The 20,682-nt window shown below is 37.7% G+C and overlaps 1 protein-coding gene across 1 annotated transcript in view; it reads right to left on the minus strand.

The window, feature by feature from the left end:
• PIK3R5 (phosphoinositide-3-kinase regulatory subunit 5) overlaps positions 1-20,682 on the minus strand; it is an 823,030-nt gene that overhangs the window by 25,359 nt on the left and 776,989 nt on the right. Inside the window, exon 18 of the mRNA XM_044085025.1 lies at positions 3,306-3,388. Coding sequence (XP_043940960.1) covers positions 3,306-3,388 — 83 coding nt within the window. The remainder of the gene's footprint in view (positions 1-3,305; positions 3,389-20,682) is intronic.

The following is a 20,682-nucleotide window of genomic DNA, read 5'->3' on the forward strand; positions in this document are numbered from 1 at the left end:
GCAGTTTTACTTACTGCCACATATGATACAGTGTTGCCTATTCAAAGGACTAGCATTTCCTATCTACCATGTTCAGTACTTATATGCCTCAGGATGATGGCACCCATTCTTAGATAAATCCTCACTGATGAATCCACAAGCTTTAGGAATGGCTTTTGCTTATAGGTATGTCTTCTTCTATGTGTATTTCCAATAGGCTAGAATATACTCTTGTTACCAGAACTATACTGGACAACATCTTAAGATGCAGCACTGGGAGTGGACTGTATCAGCATAGTAGGCAGTTGTACGAAGCATATCTTTATCTGGCATATGGATTTGAATGCCTCCATTTTGCATACATTTAGACCACATTGGTGGATTGTGTATTTTTCTAAGCTTATCTTCAACTGGTACAGTGAAGACAATCACCCTGCATTTGTGACTGCTTCTTTTTTCTAGACATGACACCAATATTTTTGATCAGTAATTTTTTTTTCATATAAGAGAATTAGTTCTTAATGTCAGTTCTGGCTTGTCCTGATTTGTGGTCGGCATGACATACAGAGCTCCTACTGTCTAGGTACATCATCCATAGCATGTTCATCAGATATGGTTACCTTTTCTCCTTTGGATCACTACATATTAGCAGGATGCTACAATTATCTTTAATGTAAAATTTAGTGTTTTAATCTGTCAAAATTACCAGATTTCTTCAAAATAATTCTTCAATTCTTCAATTGAAAAGTGTGCATTTAAAAACTCGCTCCAATGATGTGACCAACTATTTAAGTTAAATTTTAAAGATACTATGACAAAACCCCTAATTTAACCTTAAGGCGCGTTTGCAAATCAATCACTAAATATAAACATCTATACATTTCTTAGAAAAAAAAATATTCCATCTAATAATAAATAAACCTATAACACTTGTATAAGTCTCCTAAAACCTATTTCTCTCTCTCTCCCTCACTCTCTCTCTCTCTCTCACTATCTTCAGAGAGACAGCATGAGATTACTCTTGGAGCATTACTTCCAAATCCCAACAACAGATATTTTAAAATTTGACCCCAGAAGATTGTAGTTTACTACAGGAAATGGCAGTAGATAAAACTGCTAGGATTGCAAAAACAGATAAGCATGGTTGGGCGGGGGGAGTTGTTATTATGTATCATTTTGATTATGTGAGAAGAATGCTTGACCTGTTAAATAACCAACATGGCTATGAGATTGTCTCCCTGAATGAAATCAATATGCATTACCATGCAATTGACCTTTGAGTGGACTATTTACTTTTAGAAGGAAGAATTGACAATCAATTATACAAATAACTGAATGTGGAGAAACACGGAATTCCTACAATATTTGGTATTCCCAAGGTCCACAAGCATGTACAGGACCCCCCCCCCCTCCATGACCAATTTGTAACAGCCCACAGCTCTAAAACAGAGCCATTGGCTAAGTTCATTGATTGGAAACTGAAGAGAAGAGTTCCCTTTACAGGATTCCACATAGATTAAGATAGTCTGCACTTCTTGGAAACTATTAAGAATGTAGAGTACTCTGAAAAAGTAATACTTGTCATTATGGATGTCAATGATCTTTTTTCTGATTCCACTCAACATAGAAATCAATGGTTCAATTATTTCAGATTTGGTAATGTCCCAATTCTAATGTGTGAATCTTATAGGATGCTTTAAATTTTAATTTAAAGAAAAACTTTCTCATCTATGAGGGTGACTTTTGCAATCAGACAAAAGGAGTTGCTATGGGGGCATGCTGTGCCCCAATCTATGCAAACTTGGTTCTTTTAAACTGGGAACTTTGTGTGGTGTTCCCTTCAAAGTTTTCCAAGTACTGGGACACTTATCTATGTTTTTTGGATGATATTTTGCAGTTGGAGAATTATTCTGAAGTCTGATTTTGACAGATGAGATGTAAAATTTTATATTGAATGTATGTAAGTATTCTGTTTTGATGTATTTAGTCATGATTTGTTATTATTTATTAATTTTTTTTCCAAATGTGTGCACGAGTGGCAAGATTCTTAGTCCACTGTGACTTTTTTATCAGGATGCTACAATTATATATCTCGGCTTTAAACAGGCAAGAAGCCATTCTTCAGTATCTGCAGTGCAATGAGTGATTGAAATGACTTGCACCTTTATGATGTTGACTGAGCACCTGTACTTGAGTCTTCATGTCTTCAGTGAATGCCACTCTATATGGGGGATTTGGACATGGCTGATGCCACAAACAAACTAGGCTGCATGTAATGGCCTTCTTCATGTGTGAATTGTCGGTACTATATTAGCCAAAAAAAAAAAAAAAGTCAGTATATAAAAATATTTTATCTAAGTAGTTCTTGCCCCTGGGCATAGTCACCTGAGAAAAATTTATTGTGGGAATGAATGATAGTATTAGTGGGCAATTAGCAAAGTATCAACAGACTAGAGTACAACATGTGAGAAAAACTTAAAACACTTAATGTAAGAAACATTCTTGCAAGCGGGTGTATATCACATAATCAAAATCTCAAAATATCGAACACCATAAGCTCGAACTTGGAATGTCAAAATGTAATATAATCGAAAGCTCAGAACAGCAAATTTTTTTCCCCAGGGAAAAAATTTGCTGTTCTGAGAAACACACACACAACACAAGAGCACCAAAAAAAGTAATCCACACATATACACTTAAAATCCTACTTCTAACCCTACACTAAACCGTACATACACTACTATCAATCCACTTACCTTAACCCAAACCCTAACCCTAAGGTCTGTAACTATCTCACACTCACCTTACCCGCTCCCTAACCCTAAGGTCTGTAACTATCGCACACTCAGCTTACCCGCTCCCTAACCCTAAGGTCCGTAACTATCGCACACTCACCTTACCTGCTCACTAACCCTAAGGTCCGTAACTATCGCACACTCACCTTACCCGCTCTCTAACCCTAAGGCCCCTAACTATCACACACTCACCTTACCTGCTCCCTAACCCTAAGGTCCCTAACTATCCCATTCCCACACTCACCTTCACCCGGTCCATTCGCACACTTACCTTAATCCGGTTTGTAACATTCGCACCACAGTGGAGAAAATAGCGAAGTGGCAGAAACAGCCCATCAAATTCTTTCCCTAGGCAGGAATTTGATGTTCTGCAGCTTCACTATTTTCACCGTTTGCTGTTTTGGGTTCGATATTATAACATTCAACGTTTTACTACTTCAATATTATAATATAAACCCTTGCAAGCCTACTTATAAATTTAACATTAGATTGTTGACAGTTCATCTCTAAATGTGTAAAGCCTTTACTTACCTGATTGTAGCTCTTTTTGGATTTGGAACTTTGCCGCTTAACCACCTCAGTCATTGTTAGCTGCAGATACTCCATTTTTGAATCTAAAACAAATAAATCATAGATATTTAATGCACCTTCAAAGAATTATTTAAAATAAGTCCAAAAAAATGAAAGTGCAATAAATCATTCTGTACAGCAGCATTTACCTGAACATAAAGTATTAGATTATACCACACACATATCTGTTTATATTTCTCACAAAAAAGTGAGCACTGCAACTTTATTCCATGTACATGTAGAAAGTTAAAACAGCTGAGTCCGCAAAACTGCATATTTGTATGAAATTAAATTAAATGCAGGTTCTCCCAAGCAAAAGTGAAGTTTTGGGGGTTAACCAAAAGTACAGCAAGTACCATTCAATTGTATACTCAGTCTTGGACTGCTGATAAACTAGGTTTACTATCAAAATGCCGCCGTGCAATTGCACGGCTATGAAGTATTCGAACAACATATTGTTCGAATACTTCATAGTTCGGCAGGTTATGTGAGCGAACGTTATCATTGTGAATGGACTGTGCATTCGCAGCTATAACATTCGCTCATGTAAGGGGATCGCGGTATAGTGCGGTTAGGGAAATACATCCCTTTCCTCAATGTAGTGCGATCTCGGAGTTGGAATATTAAGTTGGGGTGGGTGGGGGGCACAGCCCCCCACAGGGGGGTGCAGGAGGGCTTGCCCCCTTGCATAACTGTGAGTTTAGGCTAGTTAGGGAGTTACGGGATGGGTGGGAGTGCTGTTGATTGTCGGGAATGTCACGAGCAACATTTTCGACAATTAACACTTGTTTTCAACATTAGGGCCATACAAAAATGTGTACGTTCGGCGAAACAATTCGCAAATACGTAAACATTTTATTTTAAATTTCGACATTATGATAGTAAACCGGTAAACTATTATTGTTGGAAGGACTCTCTCTAGTCCTGTACCAAGAACAATTAACATGATCTCCTTTTCTTCATTCTGGTTGATTTTCTCTCTCTCTTTCTCTCTCTCCCCCAGAGCTGATACTCTGAACACAAAGTTGCCTTTTGCAAATGGGTAACTGCTCCCTGGTTGAACTTCCTATAACCCTCTTGTTATATTCAGTTACTAGCTCATTAAGCAAACATGCTCTCAGTAATACAGCAAAGTATTTTTCAACCCTTAAAGAAAAAGTACAGTTTAACATAAACACTACTCATTTAAAGAAATATCACTTTACGTTCAATTAACTCTGTATAACATTTCTCTACAATTTAGAATGAGCACTTTATAACACTGTTATAGACATTAATTGCTCACATTTTTATGCATTTTGGGTCACTTCTATTCTTTTAAATGGTGACATCCTCCATACTATGCTACAATGTATCGCATAAGCTTGTAATCACCAGTTTCATGCATACTGAATGAGCTAAGTGCCTAAGACAGTTCATCTGTATTGTGATGGATTGAGCTTGGCCTATGTTGGGATTTGAACTATAAACGTAAGGGCCACCCACAAGACTATGTATTCCCATCCTGTTGTTGATGCAGCAATAATAGGACTGCAGTTCTGTCACTAGACTGAATTCTATCCACAACATATAACTTATTTATTTTCTTTTATTTTATTTTACATTTGGTAACCTGGGAAAGTCCGACAGGAAATAAGTCCTTTTTCAGTGTACTCCTGAGGAGAAAAGCTTCAGTTACAGCACATGTTACTAATTCATTATATGACAAGGATTACATATATTTACATAAGAATAAAGCACAACAAAATTAAGCTAAGATTATTCAGTGAGCTGTACATTAGTAGAAATATACAGAATGATACAATATTATAAAGTATACATAATTATCATCATTTGGAAGTGGGAGAGGAGATGTGGAAGAAAAGTGAAACTAGAGAAGTGAGACTAACAAGAATAAGAGAGTTCAAATGAATAGGAGGAGATTTGACTTGGGGTGAGCAAGAATAAGATAGAGTAGGATTAGCCTGGGGTGTCATAATGGCACATTCGGTTAATTTTTAGGTGTGTTTTTAGATATAAAGATTTGTGGCTGTTGTGTTAGTGTGCGGAGTTTTCCATTTTTTAGCAATATAGCTAGAATAGAGGGAGGCCCCTGCAGAGTTATTGGACTTCGTGACCTGAAGAAGCGATTTGTTGTTGGAGAGTAGAACCCTAGTACTGGTATGAAAGTATATTAGGTTTTGTAATGAAGAGTTTTTTGGGGGTAGTAGAGTATCTCATAGGTTAATATGAGCTGGTTATAGAGAAGGAGATGGGGGAGTTCAAGCCAGTTGAGTTGTTTAAGGGCTGCGCAGTGGTGAATTTTGTAGGGGCTGGTGTTGGCAAATCATGCAATTTTGTTAAAGCAGGTGTCAAGTTTGGATAATTCTGATTTTCTGAGATTGGTGAAGATGGCAAAGGCATATAGAAATGTGGAGACGAGATAGGTTTATGCTATATTAGCTATGGTACTATTTGTGAGGAATGTTTTGTTTCTATACAGTCCCCCCAGTTTTTTGTGTACATTCTTTATGGTAAGCAAGATGTGAGTATCAAATTTCATGTCGCAGTCAATTTCTACGCCTATGAGTTTGATGTGTGTGACTGGAGAGATGCTTGTTTTATTATTAGAAACGATAATAAATTAGGGTGGAGGTGGAGAAGAGTGATTAGTAGGATGGAAGATGAGAAGATTGTTTTTATTGAGGTTAATTATTAAATGGGAGCTGGTAAGCCATTTTGCCATGGAGAGGAAGGAGGCTTGTGTTTGGGCTTGCAGTTCTTGGAGAGAAGGAGAAGAGCAGATGCATGTTGAGTCATCCACATATTGGATGACTGAGGCTTCTATAGTAAATGTATGGAGGTTATTAGCGAAGACAGAAAAGAGTAAAGGTCCAAGGATGGAGCCTTGGGAACTCCTAGAGTGACAGGTAATAGAGGTGGGAGTTCTTGCCTCCATTGAACTGCTTGCTGCCTACCTGACAAGTAGCTTTGGAACCAGGACATGGTAGTCTTACTAAGATTTAATTTGGAAAGGGAGTTCATCATCTTGCTGTGGTTGACCATATCAAAAGCCTTAGAGAGGTCAAGAAAGACAGTGGAGACATACTTGCCATTATTTCTGTGGTTATTAACTGTCTGGGTGATTGACATAAGTGCGGTTGTGGTGCTGTTGTAGGGCCTGAAGCCATGTTGCGTGTTTTGAGAAAGTTCTGAGTGTTGAGATACTCCATGAGTTGTGAGTATACACATCTTTCTAATATTTTCGACAGAGGTGAGAGTATTGCTATGAGCCAATAGTTAGTTAACTCTTTAGAGTTACCCCTTTTGTGAAGAGGTATAACGTATGAAATTTTCCAGACTTCAGGAACTAAATTTTCAGATACTGAATGGTTGATAAGAATGGACAGAGGATAGGCAAGGGCATCAGCAGTTATTTTCAGGAATTCTGCTGGTAGTTTGTTGACAGCTAAGGTGGTAGGTTTTAGTTTTTTTCAGTAGTTTCTTAACAAGATCTGTAGAGACAGGTTGGAATGTTAAGCCTTCAATATCATTCTGATACATAGGTAGCTGATTCAGGGGTGGACAGTTGTGTGCATTAGCAAGAGCAAGAATGGATTCGGTGAAGAATTTGTTAAAAGCTCTGGCAACATTGAGGGAGTTATCAGTTATGGTAGGAGTGGGAGTTCCTGATTTTCCAGGATGGAGAATGTTATTGATAGCTGTCCAGAATTGTTTTGAGTTATTTTGGTATTTGGTTTGTATATTATGTAGTAGTTAATTTGATCTAATTTAACATTTTTTTTTATTTATTATGGAGTTCAAAATATACCTGCTTGCCTGTATGTGATCTGGTTTTGCACCAGTGGGCCCAGGCATTGTCTCTGGATTTCAGAAGAAACCTAGTCTTTTTACTCATCCAGGGGGCATGGTTGGATTTTATCCTGATGGTTCCGGGAGGGGCTTGGGAGTTTAGGATGTCTAAGAAGGTAGAGTTGAAGTATTGTACAGCTTCATTAAGGTTTTTAAGGGGAGACCAGTTACAAGATTTTAGTGCATTAATAAAGGTGGCTTGGGTGAAGTTTTTCCTGTTTCTTATTGTCTGGTAAATAGTGGGCTTTTCTTGATAGGCATGATGTCGTATTACAAAAGTTGGAAGATGGTCGCTTACGCCATCAGAGATGCATCCAGACTGACTGATTAATGTTGGCCTATTTTGCAGAATCCAGTCAAGTACTGACTGTCTTTTGGTGGATTTTTCAATTCTATGGGATACTGGATGACTTGGGAAAAGCCATAGAGGTTGGTGAAGTTGGTGGGGGAGTAAGAGCTGCAGGTTAACCAATCGATGTTGAAGCACCCCAAAGATGATAGTTTCATGTTGGAGGTTCTTGGATGCCCAGTGAAGTAGGATCTCCAGTACAGGACTGTTGTTCCCAATAGGTATAAAGCAGCCAATTATAATGATACTTTTCTTGGGGTTAATTATTAGCTTAGCCATTATAATATCTGTATTGATTAGATTTGGCGTGTCTATGTTTAAGTTTTCTAAGTTAAGTTGGTTTTGAAATAGTAAAGCTACACCTTCACATTTCCTTGATGTATGATCATTTCATACGACATTTTAGCCAGGTGGTAGAAATTCATTATTGAAGGTGCTGGGTTTAAGCCAGGTTTCGGTTAGTAATACTAGGTCAGGAGAATACAGGGCAATATTTGCATGAAGGTCGTAGACTTTATTACTAATGCTTCTAACATCATATTTAGTATGAGCAGATCATTGGGTTTTCTAGCACGTTGGTATGATTTAAGAGATGTATTTCGGTTATTTGGGTGTTGTCATCAGCTGGGCCTGGATTAGGGTGAATGTCTCCACTTAGAGAGAGTCTGACAGCAATGTCTACTTTGGTTTTGATAAGGTAAGCAAAGTACTTGTCATATTTAGTGAATAGATTATGGGAATGGTCAGATAGTAGAATGAGTTTAATGATATAAGAACAGATGTGTGCATGTAAGATGAATTGGGAGATTGAGAGATGGTGATATAGAGGTGTGAGCAGTAGAGGTGGCCTTATGAGGTAGAACATTGGGGTGTAAATTGTGATAAGTGGTAATGTGAGTAAGTAGTAAGAGAGTTGTTAGTAGGATAGATGATGTGAAAATATTTGTGTGGAGCATGACTTGATGATAATGATGTAAATGTAGGTTTAGCTATGGGTGCTGTTTGTTAGGTCCCTCAGATAATCAACTGTCCACTTGATGGTCATGCATTCCCTTTCAATCACAGCATACTTGGTCTTTGCTTAGTTCAGTTTTCAAATGAGGAAACAGACTGAATGCTCCTATCAATTAAAAGTTTGTAACAGCACAAATCCAAAAACCACTACCAATTCATCTATATCAGCTAAAAGCATTTTATAAAAGTCAGGAGATTCAAACATAATGCTTCCTTTAACTATTAAAAGCAGTGTCTGCTTCTACTGCGTACTTTATTTTGAAGGGTATCTTCCCCTTGGTCAGTTCTGTCAATCGGCAATGAGCAAAATGAGGCACAAACATCCAGTAATACTATGCTAACCCTTAAAGTGCCCTCTCTTGTTTCTTTTTCTCTGGAACAGGTCAGTTTTTCACTGTTTCTACCTTTTTTTTTTTTTTAATTTTCCAATTCCTATGGTATACCTAAGGCACCTCCTTTAAATTCCCTGGTCATTGTATTTTTAACATAAATCCTTTGATGTGTAGCTAAAGATTTTTCTGTGTATTCCCTTACTCGGAACATCAATAACTTCAGCCTTTCTTGCCAACTGTTACAGTGAAAAATAATTTTATTTATTTAACATTTGTTGACTGGGAAAATCCGACTGGGACAGAGCCTATTTTAGGCGGAAGCCAGGGGAGAAATGCTCCAGATGCATGTCTTAGGATTGTGGGAGGAAGCCAGAGTATCCAGAGGAAACCCACGTGAATGCAGGGAGGACATGCAGACTCCACACAGAAGGCAGCCGAGCCGAGAATCTGCTGTGAGGCAACAATGTTAACTGCTGCACCACTGCGCCGCCCCATGCTTTTAAATGGGGTTTTCTCTACTTCTAAAGTTTTTCTAATATTATTTATTAGTCTAAGACTAGGGACTAGACCCAGCCGAGGCTTCTTGCACATCTTTAATGGAAAATAGGAAGTATGGTATTAACTGGTCCCAGGCTTTGCCATCTTCAACAATAGCTTTTCTTAGCATGGACTTTAATATTTGGTTACAATGCTCTGCCAATCCATCTTTCTGTGGATGGTACACTGAGGTCTTTAGCTGCTTAACCATAAAGAAACAGGAAAGATGATGCATTATTCTCGACATAAAGGAAGCTCCTCTAAATAGTAAGTATTTCTTTTGGTACCAGTACCCTGGAAAGCAATAACACTGTTCCCTGACTATAGAGACAGCAATAGATTTTATGTAGTGCCATAGCGTCAGGGTATTTTGATGAAGAGTCCAAAGTGTATTGAAAACTATTGCTCATTTTCTACCAAATGCCCAAAAATGTCCAATATAATATGTCTGAATGGTTTCTTAATGATAAGTAATGAAATCAAAGGTTTTTTTAAAAGCCTGGATGAGGGTCCATCTTTTGGCACTTGGAGCATCTATCTCAAAACTGCTCAATTTCTTTCATTACTCCAGGCTAGTACAACCTTGCTAGGATTTATGTTTAATTTTTATCCATTCCTAGGTGTTGCCCAGCACATGTCTATGTTATAATTTAATTACTAGGTTTCTGAAAGGCTAGGACACAAAACGTTGGCCTACTACTTATTTCTATCCTTAACTACTTTGTCTGCATAACAAGTCACTTCATAGCACAGAGTATGTGTAAGAAGTAGGAACATCTTGTTCAGCTTCTTCCTTTACAGTCCCAGCTCTATTTTCTCTAGCTCTTCTCAAAACTTCATATATCCTCCATGCCATTTTAAAATTTAACTGGCTCATCCGAAGACCATCTAACCCTAAGACTGTTGTGAGATAGAAGGCACTGCTTCTCCTCCAATAAATATAGGCACTGAAGTCTCAGCATCTTGTTCATCACCTACATTTGACAATTCACATCAATATACCTCAGTGTTACCTGCTGTCTCTACTTTTTCTTGTTCCCTTTCTTTATGCAGTCAAGGAAGAAAGAGGAAGAACATATTACCGGATCAAGGAAGGAAGTCCTACCCATAGTTGCCGGGGTAAATATGGGCTCATTAGTGATTTGTCAGGTTATGTGCTTTCTGCTGCATAGTTGAGATGTTTGGAGAGAGGCCTGTCATTCATACCTTTTGGCCCCTCCGATGTTGTCATGGACTTGCACTGTTTTGCGAGAAGTGTTATGTTAAATAAAATGTATGGTAATGTTACAAATAGTTTCATAATTAATGATGGTTGCGGTATGAATATTTATACAAAAACTGGTGTTTTTTTCTCCTGTTCTTGCTCCATCTTTGGGGTCTTTTATTAAATTATGTGAAAAAGATCGTTTTAATGAAGAAATGAGTGGCAACAGGTTTTTTAGATGGTGATGAGAGGTGGGCACTGTTAGAGTTAAAACCTAATGTAAATATAAAAATTCATCCAGTCGATAAGGGTGGCTCTATTGTTGCAGCCTACTACATTGAAAGCATGTTAATAATGTTAAGCGATGCCTCTACTTATGCTAACATTTCTAAGGGTGATGTTCATTCAATGATTAAAACAGTCTGTGATTTCTTATATGATGCTCTAATGTGCAGGATGCTAGATTTTGAGTTTATACATATTTTATAGTAGATTTTCCAGCCATTCCCTGTATCTATGGCCTTCCTAAAGTACATAAAGTGCTTGATAGACCTGCCTTAAGGCCTATAGTATTGGGAAGGGGCTGGTTAACTAAGCCACTCTCTATTTTTGTGCAAGATAAGTTGGGGCCAGTGGCTTTTAGGATACCTTCTCTGTTGACGGATACTGAACATTTCTTACAGGATTAATTTGCAGTGGTTGGGGATGTTGATGTTTCTAACTACTGGTTAGTAACCTTAGATGTTGTGACCTTGTTCACTGTCATACTCAATCTCGAGGGTACTGAAGCAGTTAGATTAGCTTTATTAAAACATGGTCCTTACTCGAGAGACATTGTTATGCTATTTACTTATCTTTTGGAAATTGTTCTTGAGAACAATGTTTTTATGTTTAATGACTGCATTTATTGGCAGAAGGTCGGTGTAGCTATGGACACAGCATGTGCCAATAGCTATGCCAATCTTGTTATGGCTCAATGGGAGGAGGAGTTTGTCCTTGGGAGTTATAGGTCTAGTGAGTCTATTAAACGATATTGTAGATTTGTGGATGGTGTTTTCCTCGTATGGGCAGCTACATTGCAGGAGTTGATTCAATTTGTTTACTACTTGAATTCATCTACCTCTTTCTTGAGATTTATGTATAAGGTAGCTTTTAATAAAATTGATTTCCTGGATGTTGAAATTATTAAAATGGATGATGTCTCTTTTGGGACTGCACTTTTTAGGAAAAATTGTCATAAGAACAATTTATTGCATTGCACTAGCAAGCACCCTAGCCATGTTTTTGGCAACATTGTTAAAGGTTTATAGACTCCCGTTTACATACTAATGATGAGATGTTTGCAGGAGCAGTTAGGCATCTACAGGATGAGTTTAAAGAGAGGGGCTGTAGCCAAGATGAAGTATCTATGAATATGCTAGACCTTACTCATACTCGCAATGGTAGGGCTAATCCCTTCTACTCATCCAGGGTAGAAAGGAACGGTGGTCGTAGAGAAGGTTTCATAACCAATAAAATCTGTGAAGAATAAAGTTGCTCTAACATATACTAATGATATGAAAAGGATATGTGCTATTATTAGAAGAAACTGGCCTTTGCTTTTAGCTGATTATGACATTAAAGATATAGTTGGGAGTGGTCCCTCTTTTAGGTTCAAGAATAGACGTAACTTAAAGAGAGAACTAAGATATAATTTTGATCAGAGTAGATCTTGTGTGCAGTCAGTTAGGAAGGGCACTTATGCCTGCAGAGGATGTAAAGCATGTGAATTTATATCTGAACATAAGAGTTTTATACATCCTAACACTGGGTATAAGTTTGAGCCCAAGTTTTATGCTGACTGTACATCTGTATGATTAGTCTACTTGGCCCAGTGTAGAAGGTGCTCATGCTTCTATATAGGGAAAACTGAACACTCTTTTAAAGAGCGTATAATGGAGCATTTAGGTTATATACGCAGGCAGAACCCCACTAGTGCTTTGTATAAGCACGTCTGTGATAAACATGGGCATGTTTTTGTTTTTATGGTTTTGCAACTGATAGGTGTTGATAGGCGAGGGGGAGATATGAGGAATAAACTTGAACTGGCAGAATCCAAATGGATTATTAGGCTTACTGCACACAGAGCACCGGAGTTGAATGTATATGTACATTTAAAGCCGGTTTTAAAGGCATGTCCTTTGAAACACTAATTGTGTTTTTAATTGTTTTTTTTTTATTTAAAAGTGTGTTGCTTGTTTTTTATTCTATTGGTCTGATGAAGTGCAGTGTATCTGCATGAAAACTCTTACCACTTGTTTTTTAATAAATGAATGCTCTTTAGTCATGCTTGGCTGCCTTCTTCTTTTTTATTTATCTGCATTTGCCTTTGGTACAACGTAACCTTTATTCACTTGGCTTTTTTATTGGAACTAAAAAAGTGATTACTTACTATTTGGCTACTTCTTGCCCAAAGTTGTTCCATCTGAAGAATATCCAAACTGACGATGCAACTGTAAACATGTTTCTATTCTTAGCCAAATCTGTGTACCTATAGGGTGTTATAAGATTATTCCTTGATCTTTGCTGAATTCATATACTCTAAATAATGCATCAGGGGGTTGCTCCCTTTGTGGGTTAGCAGAGCCATACATGTAAGTTTATTTACCTGCTAGTTCCTCTCCCCACACTGATAAGGCTTCTATGAAAAGAGCCACCTTCTTTCCTTCCTATTGCCTTAACAATTCTTTAAAGTGGGGAAACAACAGCAGAAAGACAGAATACCCTTCTAAACCCAGTTTGTATTTCTCAGTAACAGGATACTAATTCTTGTTGCCAGGAATCAATACCACTTTACAGATTTCTTCGTAACAGTTTTCTTCATACATACATACATACACATATACATATATACATTCATATTACCCTTTTATATGTGTTACCATGGAAAAAAAAAACTTTTAGAAAAGTTACAGAGAAATGCTTAGAATGAAGATTTATTCACAGGTAAGACTTACCACGGTGGATGGTGGATAATATAATGAATCTCCTTGCCAAAAAGCCTAAGTGTTCAAGGTAGAGGTGAGGTTAGAACAAAGGAAACAGCTTAAGAGTTTCAGTAGGAGATAGCCTATTATTAACAGATGATTGGTTACCTTTGTAACACTGTATTGTAACCTGATAAGGCAAACATGCAATAATTTAGTTAAACTGGATGGTTCTAAAAAATGATTTAGATGTTTGGACTCATGTCCTGCCCCAAACCAGAATTACTTTTTCTCATGGCCATATTCATAGTTATGCCAAAGGTAATCAAAGGTAATTTTAGAGGCACTTTTAAAAGTAATGAATATTACAAGAGACAAACCACACTGGACCAAAATGAACAGTAAAAGTTAGCGCTTTCGTTTACTAGTTTAGCAAACTTCCTCAGACAACAAAAGTATGCAGATACAATTTATAATTTCAAAAAGTGACATCACTTCCTGTACATTAAAAACCGAGTCTCAATTTAAAGTTACAACACTCATACTAAAGACTACCAACAAACCAATCCTGCAAAAATTATTCAAAACCATAAGTTAACAAATAAATAAACAATATATATATATATATATATATATATATATATATATATATAAATCAGTCATAAATACATTTTTTCTTAAAAAAATGTATATATATATATATATATATATATATATATATATATACACATGTATACATGTATATTCATATATTATTTATAAATATTATAAATTCAAGGAAAAGAGAACATTTTTCCACCTTAAAACAGTGTCAATAAAGGAGAAGAAATGCATTAATAAAGGCATAACCAAAAAATATATAAATGGAACTCCAGCGCATTAGAGCGTTCAATTTTTAGACACTTTTAATGGAAACGGTATCATTCAACCCCGGCAAAGTCAAAGCATTAAGCTTGAGTTGCAGGATTGATTTGTTGGTAGTCTTTAGTATGGGTGTTGTCACTTTAAATTGAGACTCGTTTTTTTAATGTGCAGGAAGTGATGTCACTGTTTTTGAAATTATAAATTGTATCTGTGTACTTTTGTTCTTGTCTGAGGAAGTTTGCTAAACTAGTAAACGAAAGCGCTAACTTTTTACTGTTCATTTTGGTCCAGTGTGGTTTGTCCTCCATTTATTCATTTAAAGGTTGCAGTTTTGCTATTTACTAGTATTCTAATATTACAAGAGAACCATTAGCATACGGATTCTTTTTCCTGCAGTCATTGTAACATCTCTACGTTTTTCAAGAAACAGTAAGTAATTTGTTGTTAATAGTTTTTAGGCTATATCAGTAGGTAATATCTATGTCATTTGGTATTAATGTGCAAAATAATTTGACTGGCAACATGGGGGAAGAACTGAAGAGCTAGGAGCCTGGTCCATGTCATTACTGAAAAAGTATCTGACAGGCTGTCTTGCCTCTTGACTAAAATATTTTGCTTTGAGGTAAAATTTCTCAGGGACAACCATCAAAAACACTAATCTACCCCCCAGTGATACACTCTGCCAGATAAGTTATACTTTTTTTCACAAAAAAATGATAAAATGGAATGTATTCCCAATGGAGTACTTATCTGCCCAGCCTTGAAAAAGTGCTAACGACTGTTGATCACATGAAGTCCACAGGGAACATCACAGTTTGATATCAAGAAAGTTCTGAAAGTCTGGCATCCTAATCACTGACTGTATAGTATCCTCCTCAAGCTGTTCCCGGGTTAGGGAGTGTGGAAGGTACCCTAAAGCTTTGGAAGATGGCCAGTTGTCTTATCCTTGGACAGGTATCACCATTATGGATTAGGCTAATGCAACAGTGGTCTAATGTTGAGCATCATGCCTTATTCTCGAAGATGCAGTAGTTCTGGAGTTGCAGACTGATATACATGCATTCAGGGGGGTGTAGCCTCCTGCATAGGAATTGCTGGCCAGAGCTGCAACTAAGGTGGGAAAAAGGGACTGGCTGCCCAAGACACAACCTTTAAGGAAATTGGATCAGCAATTGTTGACAGGGCATGTGTGCAGTACTGACATTCATTTAAGAAGATGACTGATACTGTGGTTCCTTAAATGAAAAGTGCTAATGACTGTTGATCACAACCTTGAACACTTAGGCTTTTTGGCAATGAGATTGATTATATTATCCACCACCCACCGTGGCAAGTCTTACCTGTGAATAAATCTTCATTCTAAGCATTTCTCTGTAACTTTTCTAGGCCCTAGGCCAATTTAAAACTAGACTCAACATCTGGCACTAAACTGACTTTGCCACTGCAACAAGCCTGGCTAACTCTCATCAAGAATTTAAAAATCTATTAATCAGATTACTGTTGAACTTAGCCCTGACTGTCACCAAGGAGTAACGCTAACCTGTCAAACTTGTCTATTCATGTTTGCTTATGTATTCTTTGGCTAGACCATATTTGTAATATGTTTTCATTGTTTTTATTGTATCTGCTTACATTCAAGCTTTTCTCTCTGGGCCTCCACTGAAAATGGACATGAATCCAGTTGGACTATCCCGGTCAACAAATGTAAAATAAATAAAGTAAAATAAAAATAAATAAATAAAAATGAATGCTGATCCTGCATTTATAGTTGAGTCAGGAGCTTGATGCATCAGGAACTTGCTATAGTTGTAGCAAGCAAATTGATATAGTCAGAAGAAGAGCTTGATGACCTTTTTTTGGGTTGAGGGTAGCGTCACTCTGGGTAACAGCTCAGGGTGTCAAATGACCTTGTTACAGCTTTGCTTCTGGTTGTCTCACACAAAGTTTATATAACTTTTCTTTTCTTTTTTGGGTTTGATAAAACACTGCATATCCGTTGTAATCATTCGTAAGAAAAGTTACTGGTGCGACTAGGGAGCATGAACCTTGTATTCTGAGTTTTAAACCTAACCAGCTGCTCGGGCTCTCCATAGGTTGATGTATTTTGGATGCTGCTTAAGTTATCGTCATGTGAACACCCAGCTTACTGCATGCTATTCATGAAATCACTTGTGCATGCTTACAAAAACTAGCTATCATGTACGGGGCATTACAAAATCATTAAAACACTATGCAAATATCATGAACCATAAACCTCATAAACATATGAGCAAAGAAATTGGTAAATGCATGTAATACTGGCACAAATTAGACAAAGCAGGCTTTTACTGAACATTAAATAGCTCATAAGAGGCAAGAAAAGACTCACTTGAGATGAAAGCCAACCTAAAAGGATGAATTAACTTTACCAGAGCAACCATCCAGCCATTCTGGATAAAAAAGTCAAACTGCCTGGAATAAGCCTACATTCTTTCATAATATGTTTCTATAATCCATTGAAGATCACAAAACAGAAAATTCACTAATGGTAATCATCATCATAATGAAGCTAATATACATTCATCTCTTACAACTTGACTTGTCAACTGCTTTTAGCCAGTGACTTTATTCAACCAGAGTATTGCTAGTCAGTGTAATGACAGAGCCTCTTCTGGAAATTCATTGTGATGCAGAGAACCAATGCCAGGAAAGATGTGGGCATGGCCACCCAAGCCTGAAACAGTAGCCCCTGTCAATGCATGTCAGGAGTACACATGAGAGATCAAGAGGGCATAGGAGTCCCTTGTTTTGACAAGGGAACTCATACCACCACCTAGATCGGGATTAGGCAAAAAAACAAAACAATTCTCAAACCAGGATGCCAACAAGAGCACAAAGGACCATCGTGGCTGTCTTGATGACACCCTCCTCCAGCAACATAATGTCTGATTGCTAGGAGGCCTGACAATTGTCAGCCATGGGGGCAAAGATAATTAAAAAAAAACATAAAAACTCTCCTTGTATAGAGAAAATGCATATTTAAATGGGACTTTGTTTATAAATTGAAGACTGATTATTAAGTAAAAACACCGAAAAGAGAGAATCATGGACATACTCTGCCATCAGCTGATAAGTAAAGCTATAGAGCGCATCATCATCATCATAATCATCATCATGGACCTGATTAACAAGGATATAGGGAATCTCCAAACTCTGGACCCCATGCAGTTTGGTTTTGTGAAAGGGAGATCATGCCTGCTCAACCTGGTTCATCTCTCTGAGTCAGTCATCAGGGCTGTGGATGAAGGTAAGGCAGTGCATACAGCCTACCTCAATCTGCCCAAGGCCTTTGATACCATTCCTCACTCGGGAATTATTGATAAACTTACAAAACTAGGCATCAACCCCTATATCACTAGGTGGGTTGCAAATTGGCTCATTGATAGAACACACAGTGTGAAAGTAGCGAACTCCAAATCAGACTGCTGACCAGTCACGAGTGGAGTCCCACAGGGATCTGTCCTGGGTCCTCTCCTGTTCAGCATCTACTTCTCAGAAGTCCAGGCCAGCACAAAGGGACTCTGGCTGACCAAGTTTGCAGACACTGCAAGCTGGAAGCCATTATTAACTCCCCAAGTGATGCAGACATCCTACAGAAAAGCCTCACTGAGACCAATGACTGGTGTCAAAACTATGGCCTTAAGCTTAATGCCAAAAACTGCATTGTCATCCCCTTTGGGAAAAACTTAGTTCCCACTAATTACCACATCGATGGGAGCCCACTGAAGGCGTTATAATAGATCTGGGAACACAGGTTGATAGCAACCTCTCCTTTGGCCACCACATTGCCACTGTGGTCAGAAAGTCCTTCTATGTGGCACATCTCATTACCAAGGGTTTTGCATCCAGGAAGAAAGAGGTCATCATCTCTCTCTACTCTTCCCTCATTAGACCAGTCATTGAGTATAATGCCCCATTAGCATTTACCTCACTAGACACCTGCAACAGCTGGAGAAGCCACAGAAGTACCTCATGAAGAGGATCCTAGGCATTAAACACATGTCCTATATGGACAGACTCAAAAGACTCCAGCTATTCTCTGTCTCTTATCACCTACTTAGATGCGATCTCTGCTTGACTTACAAAGCCATATCTGACCTAGCTCTGTTAGAAATTCTACATCTAAAGGAATCCCAATCCCTGGGAGTGGATGGGTAATAGAAAGTTCACTCCGGGGATTATTCCAGTGGCTCTACTTGAAAGAGGCACTGGGAAGTAATGTCGGGTGGCACAATGCCAGGGCACTTCTATTGGCTAGGCTTGTAAAGGCTCCAGGGCTATTAGCCTAGTACACACCTATGAACCTATTACATGTACAAAGTCTTTCTATATCATGGAAAACAAGCTCTGTAACAACACAAATAAATGTGTTGGATGATAAGAGGATATTTGCTATGGCCTACTAGTCAACACTGTGATCTGTGTTGACTTGTAGTTGAATCACTGTCTACTTAGACTGCCTGCCATTATGATGAGCTCTTTGACCTGCCCAATCTTTATCAGCATTCTGTTGCTTTGGACTTACATCCTCCTCCTCCTCTGCTATGTCTCTAAGACGCTCAGCTTATTGGTATAATTAAATCCTACAGATAACTGCCTGACTTTGATGGTTGTTCACATTGCAGGCAATTACAGTGAATAGACCGTTTTAAACAGATGAGAACATGTGTACAAAATCCAGATTCCTTACTATGATGCATACAAACAGGAGACAATATCAGTGATTTTTATGAAGGCTGTTCTTTCAAGTGATCACACAAGATATACTGTACATGAAATGCAAAAAAAATATATAGAGAAAAAGATTAATAAATATATTATGTTTTCTAGCAGGCTAACAGTTCTGCCAGCAAAAGCAGAAGTAAAGAGTGTCTCATTACCCTTCAAAGAGAAAAAAACAGGAAATCTATTTAAAAAATCTTCCTGAAAGAATTCATTGGAATGACCACAACGTTCTGTGTTAAATCTGTCTCTGTTGTGGAAAGTACTCTTATTTTACATAATATTTTTGGCACTTAATCTCATTCATCTTTATTAATCTTTTCTTTCTAATCAAGCTCTCAGATATTCACTTAGAACCACTGCTTATCACAAACCCTCACATAGAGTAGTTAACCAGCACAGGTTTCTTCCTACCTACAACTCATGTCTTAAGGCAACTACTTTCCAGTCAAAGATTTTGACCAACTGCCATGCAGCTGTTTCCACTCTAGTAAACTCCTACAGATTTTGCAGTTCTCACTCCAAACTATTAACATCATCTTTGTCGAATATTCTACATATGCATGTTCATTTATTTTATAGTTCCTCAATTGTCCTGTCATCTGCTTAAATGATGTTAGACTAAATGTTGCAGATTGAATGCAAGTAATGCACTATGTTGTTTATTTATTTATTTGTTTTTGTTTCTTGAGTAGGTAAGCTGATTTAAAAGATCTCAAGGATTGTGCACCATTTATCTCAGGCTGACCTCTGAATGGTTTTCATACCTTAGTCTCTCTCAAACTTGTCTGTTGCAATGCCCCAGTACTTCCTAACACCAAACGCAATCAATTACAGATGGTGTAGAACTTTACAGCCAGACTGCTGACTGGTGCAGAACATTACACCTGTTCTGCATAACCTGCATTGGCCTCCAATTCGTTTTAAGATCTTGGTGTTAGCCTATGTGTCTGTTTATTACTTGGGTCCTTTTTAGTCGAAGGAGCTAGATTTGCCACATTGATCCACAAAGATCTTACAGCTTCCCAGGAGCTGCTGGTGATTACACAAGTGCATCACAACACTTCTGACATTCACTCATTTGCTATTCAGGATCTTCGAGGGTACAACTTAACTGCCTCAGTGGCTTTGGGAATGTCTGATTTCCAAACAGCATCAAAAACTTATTTTTTTGACATAACGTCTGGCAGGGTAGGATGACTTCCAGTGTTTTAATCCAGTTTTAGTACTTATGTTTATCAACTTATTTGTTTTTTTTTCATGTTTGCATTAACATCTTTAATTTACCTATTTTGTAAATGAAGTTTTTTGATAAAAATGAAGTTGAAGTGATAGTAAGGAAATACTGGCACATTATGAGCATGCAAAAAAACACAAGATGACTCTGGCTTAATTCATAGGAAGATATGACAAAAAATTCACATACTAGATACAGAACTTTATTACAAGTATGCAGGAC

This window comes from Protopterus annectens, chromosome 10.part0, assembly GCF_019279795.1.
Source record: "Protopterus annectens isolate FY-2018-M chromosome 10.part0, PAN1.0, whole genome shotgun sequence".
Classification (NCBI taxonomy): Eukaryota; Metazoa; Chordata; order Ceratodontiformes; family Protopteridae; genus Protopterus; species Protopterus annectens.